This window comes from Pteropus alecto, unplaced genomic scaffold (assembly GCF_000325575.1).
Source record: "Pteropus alecto unplaced genomic scaffold, ASM32557v1 scaffold20, whole genome shotgun sequence".
Taxonomy (NCBI): Eukaryota; Metazoa; Chordata; class Mammalia; order Chiroptera; family Pteropodidae; genus Pteropus; species Pteropus alecto.
In genome coordinates this window covers 8,178,123-8,196,835 of record NW_006436298.1, presented here as the reverse complement: position 1 = coordinate 8,196,835, position 18,713 = coordinate 8,178,123, and the positions used below count along the sequence as shown (strand labels likewise).

General features: G+C 33.5%; 1 protein-coding gene across 3 annotated transcripts in view; it reads right to left on the bottom strand.

Moving 5' to 3' along the window:
* The window catches only part of TNPO1 (transportin 1), an 84,721-nt gene that overhangs the window by 51,747 nt on the left and 14,261 nt on the right, over positions 1 to 18,713 (bottom strand). The window contains exons 1-2 of one of the 3 annotated variants that reach the window (XM_006913130.3): positions 323 to 476; positions 76 to 189 (exon numbers count right to left, since the gene is read on the bottom strand). In XM_006913130.3, the coding sequence (XP_006913192.1) occupies positions 76 to 180 (105 nt within the window). In that variant the 5' untranslated portion in view covers positions 181 to 189; positions 323 to 476. Of the gene's footprint in view, positions 1 to 75; positions 190 to 322; positions 477 to 18,713 lie in introns of those variants that run through there. The other 2 variants (XM_015590409.2, XM_006913129.3) reach the window with 2 other exon arrangements.

The following is an 18,713-nucleotide window of genomic DNA, read 5'->3' as shown; positions in this document are numbered from 1 at the left end:
AGCCCCCCGGCCGCCGGGAGCCAGCCCCGCGCGGGACAAGCTGTGCGGGCGGCGGCGAGGCCTCGGAAAGGATACTTGTTGCACGGTTCTCTGGATGGTGGTGTCTGGGGACTGGGACTCCTTCAGCAGCTGCAGGATTTGCTGAAGCCCTTGCTCGTCAGGTTTCCACTCATACTCCATCTTGGTTTGCTGCAAATAAAGCCAGACACAGGAAGAGACGGAGCAAATGTTACTCCCCGTGCAGAGGCCCGAGGGCTTCCCGCGCCAAGCAACCCCCATCTCCCCGTCCGAACGACCCCTGCGCTCCCCAGACGCCTCGGACCTGTCTGGGGCTCCCTGAAGAAGTCTCGGACCTTGAAACCCGGGGGAACTGATCCTGGCAGCTGGGCCGCCAATGTCTGCTGGTGCCGCCGCGGCCGCCGAGCGCAAGGAGCCGACCAGACTGAGTCACCGCGAATTTGCAATCTGGCCCCTAGATCCGCTCACGGGAGCCCCCTGGGTCCTAATGCCACGCAGTTTTCTACAACCCAACCCAACTCGCGTTCCGTCCAGATTATTACTGATTTTGAGGGTTTAGCAAAAGTCAAATCCTTTGAAACCCCTGCGAAACACCTGAAAAGATTTGATTTTGGTTATTAGTCATTTTAAGTTAACATGGTGAATAATGAAGAATGATTGAAATGCAGAAAAAAGCCTGATAATTCCCGACAGCTCAACAATACTTGGAGGAAATAAAAATGTTTACATTTCAATTTTATATATAGAGCACTACATACTAAGTCTAAAATACTAAAGATCCATTGCAATCACAAACCTCGATAAACCTCGATAAACACTAAATGTTGCATTTACATTTGCAGAACTTGATTTAAAAAAATGCATTATTTCATAAATTTCGACTTTTGAACTCAGAGTTACATCTGAAATGACCACATTTCACGACTAAGGGCTTTTGGGCTGAAGGAAAATCAAAAATAATTTACAATTGGATAGTGTTAAATTCTATTAAAGTGTTTCCACATACATTTTGATTCTCACTCCAACGTGGGGAGGTATTTATTATTTGCCCCATGTGTCAACTATGAGACAAAACAATCTGAGCATTTTACAATTAATTAGTGATGAGTAGGAGAATATAAGCTTCTTAAGCTATGACGAGTTGCATCTGCTACAATCAATTGAAACTATTATACCGATGATATTTTCATTAAATGCTTAAAAACAAAGAAAGTACCAAGCATAAATTATTTATAAAAACCAAACTGAGTTTGTTGAAAGAGAGTACTTTTAATATGATCCAACTAGTACATGAGGATTTTGGCCGCGGAAATTAGTCCCTTCCTAGCAGGAGTCCCTTCCTAGTAGGGGTTAAAAAAAATTACCTGACGTCATTGATGTCTCTCCTTAGCATTGTTTATCTTTTTCTCTCCCCTTTCCTCTATCCTTCTTCACTCTTATTTTCTGCTTTATATCCAGTAATCCAGCTTTGCTCATCAAGGCTTCTACAAACTTTCTAAACAACCCAACCCAAAAAACTGTTCTTACTTAAACACCAAAACAACAATCATCTGGACATTAACTATTAATAATACTGTAATGTTTTTATTCCAGTCTTCATTCTGTGTTTACATGTATATTTTATGATAATGGGACTGTCCTGTTTGTTGCCCAACTTTATTAAATATTTATTAAAAGTATTTTTAAAAACATAATAGCATTCTATTATATTGCTGTGCCATAATTTTAATATTTTAATTGGTATAATATATACACAAACCTGTACAAACTATAACCATAAACTGGATGGATTTTTACAAAGTGAACACATCTGTGTAACCAATGACATCAAGATATAATATAGATCATAACCCATAGAATGGTTTCTCTTGTACCCATTATGTCATCAACCCACCCCAAAGTAATCTCTATTATAATTGCTATCATTATAGAGCTCTCCCTTTCCCTCTTTTTACTTAAGAAACTTTTAAAGTTGCAAAAAGTGTAACAAACATGGCTGTATGAGGAAAGTTAATTCAAGCCTACCTCCAAGCTTGCCTCCCTAAATGAATCAGTATTAAGTTTGATGTAAATCCCTCCATACCTTTCTCTATTCTCAAACATAAACATAGTTGTTTTTTAAAGATCATACTACTACACAATTAACTCTACAAATTTTTAACATACTATACATTCCATACCAATGAATGTAGATTTAATTCACATTTTAATAGATCACATTGTTCTTTAGAATTGATAGAACATAATTTGTTCAACTATTTCCTGACTGGCTTTCAGATTACTTCTACTGTTTTGTCATTATGAACAACAAAGCAAAAACGGCTGGTTTTAACCCAATGAGATTAAGCCAAAAGAATGTGTATTAAAAAATTTCAAAGTGAATACCAGACTACTTTCCAAAAAATTATGCAATTCACACTCACCCACAATATGTCTGTGAGTTTCCCATATCTTCGCCAGCACATTCTTTTAAAAATTTTGTGAATCTAATGGGTGAAAATTAAATTTCTCCTGAAATTGGGGTGTAGAGTGAGTGAAAGGGGGGGGGGCAAAAGTCTGAGCCTTAGTTATGAATTGGAGTTACGACATGCACATCACATCTATTGAGGTGACATTTGGATAGCTGACTTAACTCCTTAGTTGCCCTTCTGAACAAAAAAGGGGTCAGGGGCCAATAGCAGCCAAGTCTAAAAGGCATCTTCATCATATCCATCCTGAAGATGACTAGCCCATAACATTCTTACCACATTTCCTTCTTTATCCCTACACTCAAATAAATATAATTCTTTTTCTTTTCAAACAGCTTAGTATTAAGAGTATTTAATCTGATCAGCTTATGATGATGGGATAGGAAGAACTGAGATAAACCAAACCTTTCCCTCACACCTTACTCAAGTTATCTGGAAGGCTCTCAAAAATATTTGATTGGCAACTGCTTGGTAAGAGATCTTATGCCACTCTGAACTTTTGTACTATGTTTTTAATGAGGTAAAATATACATAATATAAAATACAGCATTTTAATCATTTTAATTGTACAGTTCAGTGGCATCAAGTACATTCTTATTGTTATGCAATCATCACATCATCTCTTCAGAACTTACATTTTAATAGCCATTATAATTAGGAAGAATTTTAGGGTAGCCAGAAAGATCACAGGGTTATTTAGATAATAACTGAAGAACTTCAAGATAACCAAGCAGACCAGAATGAGGTAGAAATAATTTATTTCAATAGTAAACTACATCTATATCAATAGAATATCAAGATTAATATTGGATTTTCTTAATATAATTACTATTCTTTTTGCATGCTGAGGACAGATCTAAATGTTTCAAAAAAGGGAAGTAGTACTTCAAATTTTTCTTTTAGAGTACATAAATCATGCCTATTGGTCCATGACATGCAATGGTGAACCCCTGCTCCCCTACCAAAGACATTTCAATAGCCAAGACAGAAGATGGCATCAGAATAAAAAGTATCCTGCAGACAGAAGTAAGTTACTGTAAGAGACCATTGTGGACCTTTAGAAGACTAAAACTTAATCAGGAGTACCAAACTGTTAAGAATTTAAATTTACATAAAAATTGTGAATTTGCTAGAGTTGAGCATGATGCGAAGTAATGAAGCCAGACTGGATGATATAAATATCTAGTTTCTTCCTTGCTGAAGGGACTGTAAAATATAGTTTGAAAAGCGGACAGGAGGTCTGAACTCAACCAACTCAAATTTAAATCCTAGTTCTTCCACATAATAGCTGTGAAAACCTGGACAAGTTAATTAAACTCAGTCCCCAACTATAAAATGAAAACACACCAGCTCTGTAATAGAGTTATAGGTACCTGCCTGGCATACAGTATGATTTTAAATACACTTTTTAAAATTGTTACATCAAAGGTTTTCCAACGGAAAACCTTAACTTCTTTTCATGGAAGAGGCTCTTCATCACCTCCAGGGACAGCTTTATCTCTTACGAATAAAACTCCAACTTTATGCTCCATCAGTAATACCAACTGCACTTTTTAAACCTCTGAGCCTTTGAATAGGGATTTTGTCTGGAATGCCCTCTTTAAATCTGACCATTTGGCAAACTCCTTCTCACTCTTTAGAGTTATGCTCATCTGTTCAATTTCCAAGTATATTAAGAGTCCTCCTTAATCAGTCCTCCAGCACTGATACTGAATACTATTTCTCTTCAGTGACATTATTCCAGGACCTCCACACAAGACTTGTGTGGGGTTTTTTTTTTTTTTCCACTACATATCTATAGTTTATAGCTATTTCTATTTTAGGAACTATCATATTGTATCATAATTATTCCCAGGTCTGTCTTAGCAACAGATCGTGTGTTCCTTGAGAGCAGAGACAGTGTCTTTTTGCCCTCTTTGTCTAGCAAAGTCTGAATCAATAGTTGTTAAAGCCATTAATTCAACTGAGTAAATATCAAGTTGAGCAACTATATGCTCAGTGAGCACTGAAGATCCAAAGGTGAGTAAAATGCTGTTCTTGCGCCCACTAAGTTCTCATTTATTGAGAGAGACAGATGTGCTATCTATGAATGAAGTTATGTGAATAAAGTGTAATAGGAAGAGAGAGGAAAGCAAATATATTCTGCCAGGAAAGAGAGAAGTAGTTTTCCCCCATCAGTTTAATTTTTTTTTTCTTTTTCCTAATTTAAATTAAATTCAAACAAATATTTACTATGTAGTCAGATGTTTCCACCTATTTGCTGTTGCCTTCAGTGATGAGATTTCCCAAAATGGTGAATGACTCTTGGTAAAATTCCAAACAAAACAAAGTACAATATTCCTTCAATAATACAGTAGTTTTGTTCCTGGAAAACTCAATATTTAATTAAAATTCTAAAAAAAATTCCACATGCATATGTAAAATTGCACAGGGCTCTAGGCTCTGACTACAGCTATAAATAGTTTTTTTCACCCATGTGACCATCTAGTGGGACTTTCAAAAGTCATTCAGGGCTCAAGGCAGTTCTTAAAGGTGAACATCTAACATCCCTCAGCCCTACCTACTAAGTGGCAATAGCACTTCCAATTACTATGACATCATCCAGAAAAGTACACTGCCACAGTACAGAACAACTATGGCAGAGAGGGTACAAGGGGCTGTGGGGACATCATGCTAACCCATTTAGGAAGTCAGGAAGGGACTTCCTTGAGAAAGTGACTTTTTACCTGAGATCTAACAGGAAACATCAAAAAGTGAAAGTGAGAGGAAGGCAAGGGCCAGGAGGACCTCATAGACTATGTTAGGAGGTTTGGACTTTATCTTAGGGTTAAAAGAAAGCTTGTTAAGGAGGTTATGAACTGATAAAATATATTATCAAACAAAACTATGGAAAAGGATGATTACTCCTAGGAAGTAGAAACGCAGAAGGAGAGGTTCATCTTCTGCTGTTCAGCATAATGTTAATTTTCACAATAAGTATAACGTTTTTATTATAAAAGTGATTTAAAAAACCCTTCAGGCTGCAATGTGGAAAATCACTGGAGGAGCAGGAGGAACCACAGGAAGATCTAACTGTCCAATCTGCATTTAAAATGGCGTTTGTTATTTAGGGAAAAGGCTGTCATGTTTCATAGTAAAACACTACCAAAAATTCTGGTATTTAAATATTAAGGTCTTAAACACATCTTTTATTTTGTCGATAATAGTGAGAGCTAATTTTTTTGAGTACCAGGTAGTATCCTAAATACTTACATTTGTTAACTAATTTATTCCTCAGAACTCTATGAGGTATTAATGTTAACTACATTTTACAGATAAGTAAATTGAGGCACAGAGAAGTTAAGCTACTTGCTCAACATTACACAGATAGTGACAGAACCAAGATTCAAAAACCCAACAAAAGTGGTTCCAGAGTCCAGTCTTTAAGTTCCTGATATACTGCTTTTCAACTTCTGTAAATTGGGAAACAAATCATAAATAAAACCATTGTATATTAAAGAAATAACATGTATTTGGTGATACCTGTGTAGTGAAGTAAAAGAGAAAAGTAAAAATCACATTTCTCTCATAAAAATTACAATAGATCTAAGAAAGCAGTATGTATATAATGTGAAACTATAATAAAAATGAAATATTTCAATAGCATTGAGTAAATGAGTTCAAACATTCTAAATCTAATCTTCACAACATCCTTTTGTTGTAAGTAGGGACAAGTATTGTCTTCACATTTGACAAACAGATCAATCAAAATACAGCTTAAATAATCTGCAGAATCATTTGCTAACTATGAATCATATCTGTAGACTTCCAAAGTAAATGTCTCTTATGCTGTTTTTCTTTTTTTTTTTTTTTTTTTACAAAAAATTCTATGATAAACAAAGGGGAAAAAAATCAGAGATAACCAAAGAGTTAAAAAGAACATGCTATTTATTAAAACTTATTTAGTAAAAGTTTGAGAAATTTAACCAAAGTTCAGGAATGAAGTGAAAGTCTAAAGGCAGCTGATTATTAACTTTTAAAATATGAAGTTTTTCAATGTCAAAGAATTAGATTGTCGAGGGACTTGTTAAATTGTAGCAATCAGTGGAACCAGAAGTCCTTTTAATCTAGATTTTCTAAAGTAATCAGAGGTTAAGGATCAAAAGGAAGAGAGACAAAAGCAAAAACAACTTTTGAGCCCAAACTACTTGAGAAAATGAGCTCAATTAGATTGAAGGACAGGTACCACAGCATACAGACCCTCTCTTGTTATATGGTGCTAAGCTCATATTAGGTTTTAAATTGTCCTCGATGGATTGATTAGGGTGAAAAATCTAGTTCACCACTTGGAAGAATTATGCTAAAAGGTGAAAATTATAATCCTCTGACATTACAATTTATTGTCATCTAAGAACTGAAAGATTAACAGGAAAAAAAAAAAAAGGAAAATAAATAGGTACTAAGGGAAACTTAAATGTATTCTTAGAGTGCCCTTTCAGAAAGACCTTTGAAGATGACTAAACATGTGACTCAAATGCTAAAGTTTACAAACATTAAAAAAAAGAGTCTAGTATTAAAGTGAGCAGGTGATAATGAAAACGATCTCAAAAGTCAACCCAATCTATAACCAGGTACTCTCTAAACACTCCAGTTTATTTAATATTCACAATAGCATTATGAGGCAGATATTAACTCCATTTTATATTAACTGAAGTAGCCTGGCCAGCTAGTATGTGGCAGATTGGGCATTCAAAACCAAATGTGATTCCAAAGTATGGACTGTGCCTCGTAGTAACAGCAACCTTTTTATTATTTATGAAGTGCTTCAATGCGCCAGTCATTATACTAAATTCTTTAAATGCACAATCTCATTTAATGCCATAAGCAGGGACTATTATTAACTCCATTTTACAGAAGAGGAACAGGCTTAAGAAAAGTTAAGTAATGTGTCCAAGGTCACAGAGATAATAATGAACAAAGACAGGACTCAAGGCATGATGCACTGGTCTTTAGAGCCTGTACACTGAACAATGCTGCCATATAATTCTCATTCTGCCACCTTCATTGACATGTGACCAACCCTTAACATAACTGTTGGATAGACTTCTTGGGAAGTAAAAGACTGATAGCAGTAATAACTCCCATTTAACTTCTGACCACATCATTTTCATCACCAAACCACCAATGCTCTGTTGATTTCTATAGGAGATTTAACTATCGCCATTGAGCTCATTCTCCATATACGTTAACCTACTTAAACCAGTGGTGCTCAACCCTGACTGCAGATTATACTCACTGGAAAAAAAATATGATGCCTGTTCCCTATGCCCTCACTGATCTAATATAGGAGTGGGGCTTAGGCACCTAAGCCTGGTTACCTTTCAACAACTCCTAGGTGTTTCTAATATAAAGCCAGTTGAGAACAATTAACTTAATAAATCTGCTCCTGAAAATTTTCATTAGATTCTTACTCTCATGAGAAAGAAGAATAGAATGCAAACTATACTAACATCAAAACATCACTAATCACTAGAAAAATGTATTTGATGAAAACCAAAACGTAAGAACATACTGTTTAAAGTTACCTCATAATTTGCACTACCTAGAAAGGCCTGCATGTGTTAGAAGACATTAAGTACAATATTCTTTTACTTTGTAATTTATCAGTGACAGAGGCTGGGTAAAGAGTTGCACTTAAGTTTTTAGAGATGGAAACTTGGGCAAAGTCAAACTATGGGGCAACAAAATAAGTTGTTGCTATATTAAGTAAATTATAAATAAAACATACTGGAAAATTATGATCCTTGATTGGCCAAACATGATTTAAATTCATATATCAAATCAACTTATCTTGCAAATGATAACCACATCTTTCTTCAAATGGCAATATTAAGTCGTTCACAAAACTGAAAGGAAATTCTTCTAAATAATAAGCCTATACATTAAAATACAAATATACAAAATAAGTAAATTAGGTTCCTGTTTCTTTTAACATTATAGATTCATTAATTAGCTTTACTAGGGATCTCCCCATTGTTACATTCAATTGACTATTGCCACTGAGTATGTCAATCTTACTCCAGCAGTTTTCATTTATGTGATATCAATTTAAGAAAAAAAAACCGCTGTTTTAAAGTCTCCTCTGTTATAACATTATAAATTCCATTTCAGTTTGATGACTGACCATTGCTAAGTGGTTTTAAGAAAATACAGTGCTTACTAAATTTAACTACAGAAGTTAAATGTAGTAACATCACTGAAACTGTTACTACACTGTGAGTCGAGTAACAGTTTCAATGATGTTAACTTACTAAAAGTCACTTGTCTAGTAAATGTTAAGAGTTGGGTTAGATGGCTAAAAGCTTCCCAAACTTCTGGAGAGAAATGAACATCCAGATTCATGAGGTCCATAGGACCCAAGATATGTTAAACCCCAAAAGGACTACAACAAGACATTGTAATTAAATTGTCAAAAGTCAAAGACAAAGAGAGAATTCTGGAAGGCACAAGAGAAAAGCAACTTGTCACATACAAGGGAGCCTCAATAAGTCTACCAGCAGATTTCTCAACAGAAACTTTGCAGGCCAGGAGAGAGTGAGGTGATACATTCAAAATACAGAAAGGAAAAAAACTGTCAACCAAGAATATTATATACAGCAAAGCTGTCCTTTGGAAATGAAGCAGAGTAAAAGACATCCCCGAACAAACAAAAGGTAAGGAATTTCAGCATCACCAGACCTCACTATAAGAAATGAAAAAGAGCACTGATCAAGCTAAAATAAAAGAATGTTAATTACTATCATTAAAACATAAATGAGGATAAAGCAAAAACAGATTCTCTAAGATTGTAATGGTGGTATGTAATTCACTTACAACTCTAGTTTAAGAGTTAAGAAACAAATGCATTAAAAATAATCATAGCTATCATACTTTGTTATTGGACAAACAATATCAAAAAGATATAAACTGAAACATCAATGACCTAATCAATGACCTAAAGTGTGATGGAAGGTGAAATAAAGTAAAAAGTTTCTGTATATTACTGAAGTTGTCATCAAACAATAATAATTGGAGACTTTAATATCCCACTCTCAAAAATGAACAGATCATCAGCCTAAAACAGGATACTATAAATAATTTTATGTAATCTTCATGATAACCACAAAGGAGAAATCTGTAGTAAATATACAAAAGATTATGATAAAGGAGTCACAGCATACCACCACAAAAAGCCATCAAATCACAAAGGAAGACAGCAAGACAGGAAGAAAGGAACAAAGGATTTACAAAACAGTTAGAAAACAATCATTAAAATGACAACAGTAAATCTTTACCTATCAATAATTACTTTAAATGTAAGTAGATTAAATTCTTCAATCAAAAGACAAAGAATGGCAGAATGAATAAAATAAGAAGATCCAACAATATGCTGCCTACAAAAGACTCACTTTAGCTTTAAAGACACACATAGACTGAGTATGAAGAGAGAGAAAAAGATATTTCAAGCAAATGGTAACCAAAAGCAGGAGATAGCTGTCCTTAGACAAAATAGACTTTAAGCTAAAAATGGTTTAGAGACAAAAAACTTCATCATATTATGATAAAGGAGTCAGTATGTAAAAAAAAAAATCTAACAATTGCAAATTTTTATGCACCAGACATTGGAGCACCTAAATGTATAAAGCAAATATTAACAGAAATAAAAGGAAAAATAAACTGCAAAACAATAATAATTGGTGACTTTAATATCCTGCTCTCAAAAATGAATAGATTATCTAGAGAATAAGGAGGCAGCAGACTTGCATAATACTATAGAACAAATGGACCTAACAAAAACATATACGAAACATTCTATCCAACGGCAGCAGAATACATATTCTTCTCCAGTGCACACAGAACGTTTTCCGTGATAGATCATATGTTAGGCAACAAAATAAGCCTCAACGAATTCAAGATAGTAAATATATTGAGTATCTAATCACAATGGTATAAAACTAGAAACCAATAATAGGAGAAAAGCTGTAAAACTCACAAATACATGGAAGTTAACACACTCTCAAACCAATTGAGCAAAGAAATCAAAAGACAATTAAAAAAAAATCTGAAGACAAATGAAAATGGAAACACAACATACTAAAACTTATGGAATCCAGTAAAAGCAGTTCTAAGATGAAAGTTTATAGCCACAAATACAGATATCAGGAAAAAGAAAGATAAATAAACAACCTAACTTTATACTTCGAGGAACCAGAAAAAGAAGAACTAAATCCAAGGTTAGCGGAAGGAAAGACATAATAAAGCTTAGAGCAGAAATAAATGAAATACAGAATAAGAAGACAATAGGAAAGATCAACAAAACTAAGAGCTGATTCTTTGAAAAGATAAACAAATGAAGAAACAAAGAGAGGACCTAAATAAATAAAATTATACATCGAAGGAAAGACATTAGCACTGGTAACACAGAAATACAAAGGTTCAAAGAGGTTATAAATAATTATACACCAACAACTTGGACAACCTAGAAGAAATGGATAAATTCCTAGAAACACACAACCGACCAAAACTGAATCATAAAGAAACAGAAAATCTGAACAGACTGGAACAGATCGAATCCTAACAAAGAAAAGCTGAGGACCAGATGGTTTCACTGGTGAATTCTATTAATATTTAATGAAGAATTAACATAAATGCTTCTCAAACTCTTACAAAAAATTGAAGATGAGAGACTACTTCCAAATTCATTTATGAGGCCATTGTAAATGATGGTAAAGCCAGATAAGGACACTTGAAGAAAACCAGAGACCAATATTCCTGACATAGATACAAACATTCTCAACAAATTACTAGAAAACCAAATTCAACAGCACATTAAAAAGATCATACACCATAATAAGTGGGATTATTCCTTGGGACAGGATGATTCAACATACACAAATCAATCGATGTGATATAGCACATATTAATAGAATGAAGGACACCAATCACAGTCATTTCAATAGATGTGGAAAAAATATTTGACAAAACTCAGGATCCATTCATGATAAAACCTCTCAACAAATCTGGTATAGAAGGAACACACCTCAACATAACAAAGGCCATATATGACAAACCCACAGGCAGCATCATACTTAATAGTGAAAAGTTGAAAGCTTTTTCCTCTAAGATCAGGAACAAGATAAGTGTGCCTATTCTCACCATTCCTATTCAAGTAGTAGAACTCCTAGTCAGAGAAATAAGGCAAGAAAAAAGAAGTAAAAGGCACCCAACTCAGAAAGGAAGAAGTAAAACTGTCTCTAAGATGCCATGTTCTTATACACAGAAAATCCTAAAGGCTCTGCCAAAAAATAAATGAATTCAGTAAAGTTGCAGTATACAAAATCAATATACAAAAATCAGCTGCATTTCCATACACTAACAACAAATAATCTGAAAAACAAATAAAGAACACAATCATATGTACAATTGCATCAAAAAGAATACAATACTTAGGAATAAATGTAAACATGGAGGTGAGAATTTACTCTGAAAACTATTAAGACATTGATGAAAGAAAATGAAGAAGTCATAAACAAATGGAAAGCTATTCCATGTTCATGAAGAATATTATTAAAATGTTCATTCTCCTTAAAGCCATCCAGAGATAATGCAATCCCTATCAAGATTCCAATGGCATATTTTTTTCACAGAAATAGACAAAATAAAATCCTAAAATTCACATGGAACCACAGAAGACCTTGAATAGCCAAAGCAATCCTGAGAAAGAACAAAAACAGAGGCATCACACTTCTTGATTTCAAACTATATTACAAAGCTGTAATAATCAAAACAGTATGGTAGTGGCAGAAAAAAAGACACACAGACCAATGGAACAGAATTGAGAGCCCCGCAGAAAAAAAGATACATAGACTAATGGAACAGAATTGAGAGCCCAGAAATAAACCCATGTGTATATAGTCAACTAAAATTTGACAAAAGAGCCAAGAATACTCAATGGGGAAAATATAGCCTCTTCCATAAATGGTGCTGAGAAAACTGGATATTCACATGCAAAAGAATGAAACTGGACCCCTATCTTTTACTACTCAAAATTTAACTCAAAATGAATTAAAGACTTGAATGTAAGACCTGAAACCAAAAATTGCTAGAAGAAAACATAGAGGAAAAGCTCTTTGACATTGGTTTTGGCAATGATTTCATGGATATGATACCAAAAGCACAAGCAATAAAAGCAAAAATCAAAAAGTATCAAACTAAAAAGAGACTGTATCAAACTAAAAATCAAAAAATATCAAAAAGAGACTGTATCAAACTAAAAATCAAAAAGTATCAAACTAAAAAGAGACTGTATCAAACTAAAAATCAAAAAATATCAAAAAGAGACTGTATCAAACTAAAAATCAAAAAGTATCAAACTAAAAAGAGACTGTATCAAACTAAAAAGCTTCTGCGCAGCAAAGGAAACCATCAACAAAACGGAAAGGCAACATATGGAATGGGAGAAAATTTTGCAAACCACATGTCTGATAAGGGGTTAATACCCAAATATATACAGAATTTACACAACCCCAAAGCGAAACAAACTAACAAACAAAACAAGCAAACAATCTGATTTAAAAACACAGGCAAAGGACCAGAATAATTTCTAAAGATATTCGAATGGCTAATAGGTACACGAAAAAGTGCTTAACATCACTAATCATCAGGGAAATGTAAATCAAAACCATCATGAAATAACGCCTCAAACCTGTTAAAATAGCTATTATCAAAAAGAACTGAAATAAGTGCTGGCAAGGATGTGGAGAAAGGGGAACACTTGTGCACTGCTTGTGGGAATGTAAATTGGTGCAGCCTCTCTGGAAATCAAGATGGCAGTTCCTCGAAAAATTAAAAATAGTACTACATGATCCAGCAATTTCACTCTGGGTATATATTGGAAGGACATAAATTCACTATGTTAGAGAAATATCTGTACCCTCGTGTTCACTGCAGCATTATTTACAATAGCCAAGATGTGAAAAAATGTGGTATACACACAATGGAATATTATTCAGCCATAAAAAAGAAATCCTGCCTTTTGTGACAACACGGATGAACCTTAAGGACATAAATTAGATGGAGATTTAAATCAGATGGAGAAAGACAAATATTGTATGATCTCAGTTATATGAGATGTCGAAAAACAACAAATAAACTTTTGTTTAAGAGATGAGAATGGGTGAAGGTGGTCAAAGGGTACAAACTTCCTTTTCTACAATGAGTAAGTTCTAGAAATGTAATGTACAACATATGACTATAGTTAATAATGCTGCATTATATATTTGAAAGTTGCTAAGAGAATAAATCTTAAAAATGCTCACACCTTCCAAAAAATTAAAAAAAAAAAAAGTACTGTGAAATGATGGATGTGATGTCAACTAACTTTGTTGTAATCATTTCAAAACACATATATAAAATCATTGTTGCACATCTTCAACTTACACAATGTTATATGTCAATTATATCTCAATAAAGGTGAAAAAACATTTTAAAAATAAAGATGTTTTACTTCTACTTTTCCAAAAAAAAAAAAAAAAAGAGTTGAGTTGCAATATAGATCTTTCCTATTCTTGGTCCAATGTTTCATCTACTCCAAACTGCTTCTTTAATTCACAGATCGGTTAAAAGAGTAGCTTGTCTTAAAGTAACATTCCTCTACACTGTCTGATTATTTGCTTGGTTTATGTGTTGATATACATGCAAGATGGAGACAAATCTGTATGTTCTCTAGCAAGATTATGATAGCTCTTGGTAAAATACTGGTATTGAAATCATTGAAAATATATCAGCACCAGACACGCTACTGCTTATAGCTGCACTTATTACATTTAAGGAACTGGTAAAAAGGGCTATGATGCAAATGGCCAAATATTTTCCTGTGTAACACATCTGATATAAAGTCAATTAAGGGTATGTTTCAATATCTTAGAATTCACGTTTATAAAGTGAGACAAGCCTGTAAAGTTGATAGGGGCCAGGATGATGATTTTTTTTTGAAAAATTAGAGAACACAGGGGGATAGCCATTTACAATCATTCTGGTATAACGACAAGTACACTGTTTCATTGCAGTTAGATTGCTCCTAAAGTTCTGAAGTGTGAGGGCCCCAAGAATTTCTAATTCACATTTCAAACTATCCTTGATTATTAAAGTGCAATGTATTGATTTAATAGTTCCCATTTTCAAGTGTAAAAAAGGAAAAGAAACATAGCACTGTGTTCATTGGCAAGGGCTGAATTGGAAAAGGGTCAGAGCAGTTTAGACAGTAAAATAGAAAGGGGATAAATGTAAGTGGTTCGTAGGCTGATTATCATTAGCTTTTATCTAATTTTTCCTTTGTTCACTGAAAATTCACTCAACATAACATAACAGGGGTACATATCATTCAGATTTCAGTTGTGGGAGGACAGATGCAGAAGAAAAAGACTAATAAAAAAATCAAGTTTTACAATTTCAGATCCTGAGCTGCTAACGAGTAAGCATGAAGGCAAGAGTAGAGGAAGTATGGGTTCCAAAGTTATATACACATAGGTTCAAATCCCAATTATCTCTATTATTTAGGAAAGCAGCTTAATGTTCTGAGCCAGTTTAGTTATCTGTGAATTAGGGTTGATGAGAAAAGTAAATCAGAATGTAAAGTACTGCAATAGTAGGTATTTAATGTTCATTCCTTTCCTACTTCATCCCATCCACTCAAATTATCACTGAAACCCAGATTTACTGATGGTGGTTTGTACCATTAGATAGAGTTAAGATGAAGATTACCTATGAATGATAAAAAAAAAATATGCAAGAAAATGGGCTGTTTGACCTGTCATTTAAATGAAATAATATTCTAAAGGAAGAGAAAAAAAATGGAGGAATAAGGAACAAAGATTCAGAAATTAAGTGGTAAATATTATATCAGATATGAATGTAACTGGTCTATAAAAATTTCGTAAGTGTGAAAACTAAGTATTGTTTAAGGGTAGTACTCAGCGTGTCAAAAAGATAGGAAAAGAATACCATAAAGTAAATTCTAGAGACAGTCCACAAATGGAAAAAAATAGCAGGAAATAATGTTCTATGACAGATGGTACTATACAACTAACAGTTTATAGTACAATAACAACAGCAGCACATATTTTGTGAGTGTTCAATTCTGTTTTCCTATTACTGCGAGAAAGAAACAGTAAGACTCAACCACAATTGAGACATGAAAAAATTAATGAATATAAAATCTAGAATGAAATGTGAGATAAGGAAACTTGAGATTACACTGGACACAAAGGATAACATTAATCTACTACTATACACATTAAGGAAATGTCTAGTTTATAAGAATATATCCTTAAAGCTGAAAGCTTATTGTTCTCTTACAAATAGAAATATCAACCAATTGAATATCAGGTCCTTATCACCATTCATCCATTTCATGAAATTGAATTTATCAACTTAAACTTTAACTGTAATTAGAAAATAGCAATCATAATATATTATCTTCAGAATGAAAATGGAATTAGGTATCTAACCAATCCTCTTATTTAAAGTAAATGAAATCAAGACCTAGAAATCAACATTACAAATTAAGGAGAAGAATCTGATTTATATTTCTTAAAACAAAGCTATAACATTTAGTTCTACGAGGTTCTGCCCACCACCCTCTATTTTTGTGTAGTGCATTGATTTTCTGATAGGTATCTAGCAGTAAAGCCAAAGGCCTTTTCTAAAGGGAACTAGGTAGCTAATAGCCTACATCTAAGTGATGGGTCTAATGTCAAGGTTGATGCTTTGTGACTACCATTTCCTAAAAACAATTGATTAAACCAGGATTGGGCACATGATCCTTCATATGATGAATCCTGGCATGAAAAGATTAGCTAAATCAAGTGGATTTCCTGTCTCAGAAATATGAACCTACTGGGACCATTTACCATTTACCACTTCTCAAAGCAAAAGCTAAAAAGTTATGATGTGAGGGGTAGGTGGCCACCATTAGATTCCATGTGCAAGACAAAATTATAGAGGACAGAAATTTTAAGCAAACAGAGAATGGACCAGCACAGACAGAAGCAAGAAAGCTTTGAGCATGATTACATGGTCCATCATAGTGAGAGCAACTGCTCCTGGGAGCTGCCTTGCTTCCTGATGTCCAGTTCCACAAAAGACCAAAAACAAACAAACAAACAAACAAAAACACCCCAAATCCCCAAACCCCAAAAACCTACCACTTTCTTTTATGAGTTGCTGCTCCTTAGAACCAAAAAAGCTTAATCAGAGAAGAAATATTAAATATTTAAACATATAATCACATGATTATACATATTATATTATAACAAGCTATTCCAAAAATGTATTGGCTTTAAGTGGAAGGAATGGAATGTTTTAGGGAGTTCTCCAGGAACTGTGGGGTTGGTACAATGAAGGCTGATGACTATCAGGGAAATCATTTTCCTTAGATTGAACACCAGAGTAAATTTGAAAGCTGACGTAAGTCTCTGAGAGTCACTGAGTATAATGAATATACCCAGATGTGTAGAGAGTAAACTAAGTAAGAATAGAAAAAAATCTAAGAATAAAGCCAGCTGCCAGTTCAGGTGTGCAACCCCTTTACAGACAACAGAATTTCTTACCCATCTACTTCCTCTCTCTTCCCCTGCCTTTTCCAAATTATACTATTTTGGTTCTGAGCACTGGCAAACACTGCCGTCAAGGGTAAAAATAACTCACAATATTCATTTTGTTTAAACTTTATACCAGTGGGAAATGTAGGAATGGTGGCAATTTACCCTCATTATGATGCCAGCTTTCAGGTAATACTTGTTTCCCCAAGACTCAGTCCACATCTCAAAGGACCTACAACATCTCATGCATTTCCAGAAGGCATGACTATTTACAAATTTGGTGGACAAACATATGCTTTATTTGAACAAATATAAAAGGGAGGGGCTCCTAACATATTATCATATAAAATTAGATTATACAATAAGATATAATACATTAATAACTTTACTTATCTGGAAAACTAGTTTAGAACCAATAGATAACACATGAAAGAAAATTCACAAGAGGAGATATAACAGTAAACATGGAAATATGCTGACCCTTACTAGTAATCAATAAATGTAATAATGAAGTAATGTCTTCAGACTAATTAGCAAAGATAATTTTATAACAATATCCAACACTGCTAAAGATATGATGAATCAACTTTAATAAATTACTGACTATAGTATAAACTAATACAACATACTGAAAATCTGCTCAGCAATCTGTATCAAGAGCCATATGCATTTCCACACCCTTTATCCTCATGATTACACTTCTGAGACTGTATCTTAAGAATCTTAAATACAGAAAAGAAAGCATTGTTCTCAATGATTTTATCCCAGGTTATTTCTAATACAACAATAAACATATGGGTAAATAACACAACATTCAACTGCTGGGCTATTACACAGCCATTAAAAAAGATGGTTAATTTTGGTAATGACATGGAAAATGTTTCTGATTAGAAAGTGAAAAAAATGATAAAAAGTTGTATATAGGGAACAATTACAAGTAAGTATAAATATGTATAAGATAAAGACAGATTATTAAATGAAAAGACTGGAAGAAAATAATGAAAAGCTAGCAGTATATTAGGGTGTTAAGATTATGGGTCCTTTTCTCTTTAAAAAATTATCAATATTGTAGTAGTTATGTTACCTTTATAAGGAAAATAAACATTTCCAATAGTATAATTGCTTAAAGTCATAAATAAGGCAGAGCAAAAGACCCTAAAGAATTTATTTACTATATTATAGTACAATGCTTGCTATTCATAATGACATAATAATCAAAAAGCTTATATTACACTTATTTTTTTTACTTTTTAAGAATGTAAGAAGGTATGAAATAGTTTTTTTGTGAAAATGCTTACAAGTTATGGTATTTAAGAGGTTACATTTTAGTTATAGAAAATTGAAGTAGCAACTTTTGCCCAGATTACGCCATTAAAATGAGTAGACACGATTCAATATTGAAAAAATTTTTTTATAGTAATGGGAAAAAAACTGAGTCAAAGCAGAATTATACCAGAAAAGTTATTTTATAATCCCAGAAACCTAGTCTCAGAGAAAGGCTGTCCTGAGAATTAAAAAACAGAAGTTTCACTTTTACTTAGATAATGGAAATTATTATAGATTCTAAACTTGTAATTAGTTTTTTTATCAACTAATTTGGTTTTAATAT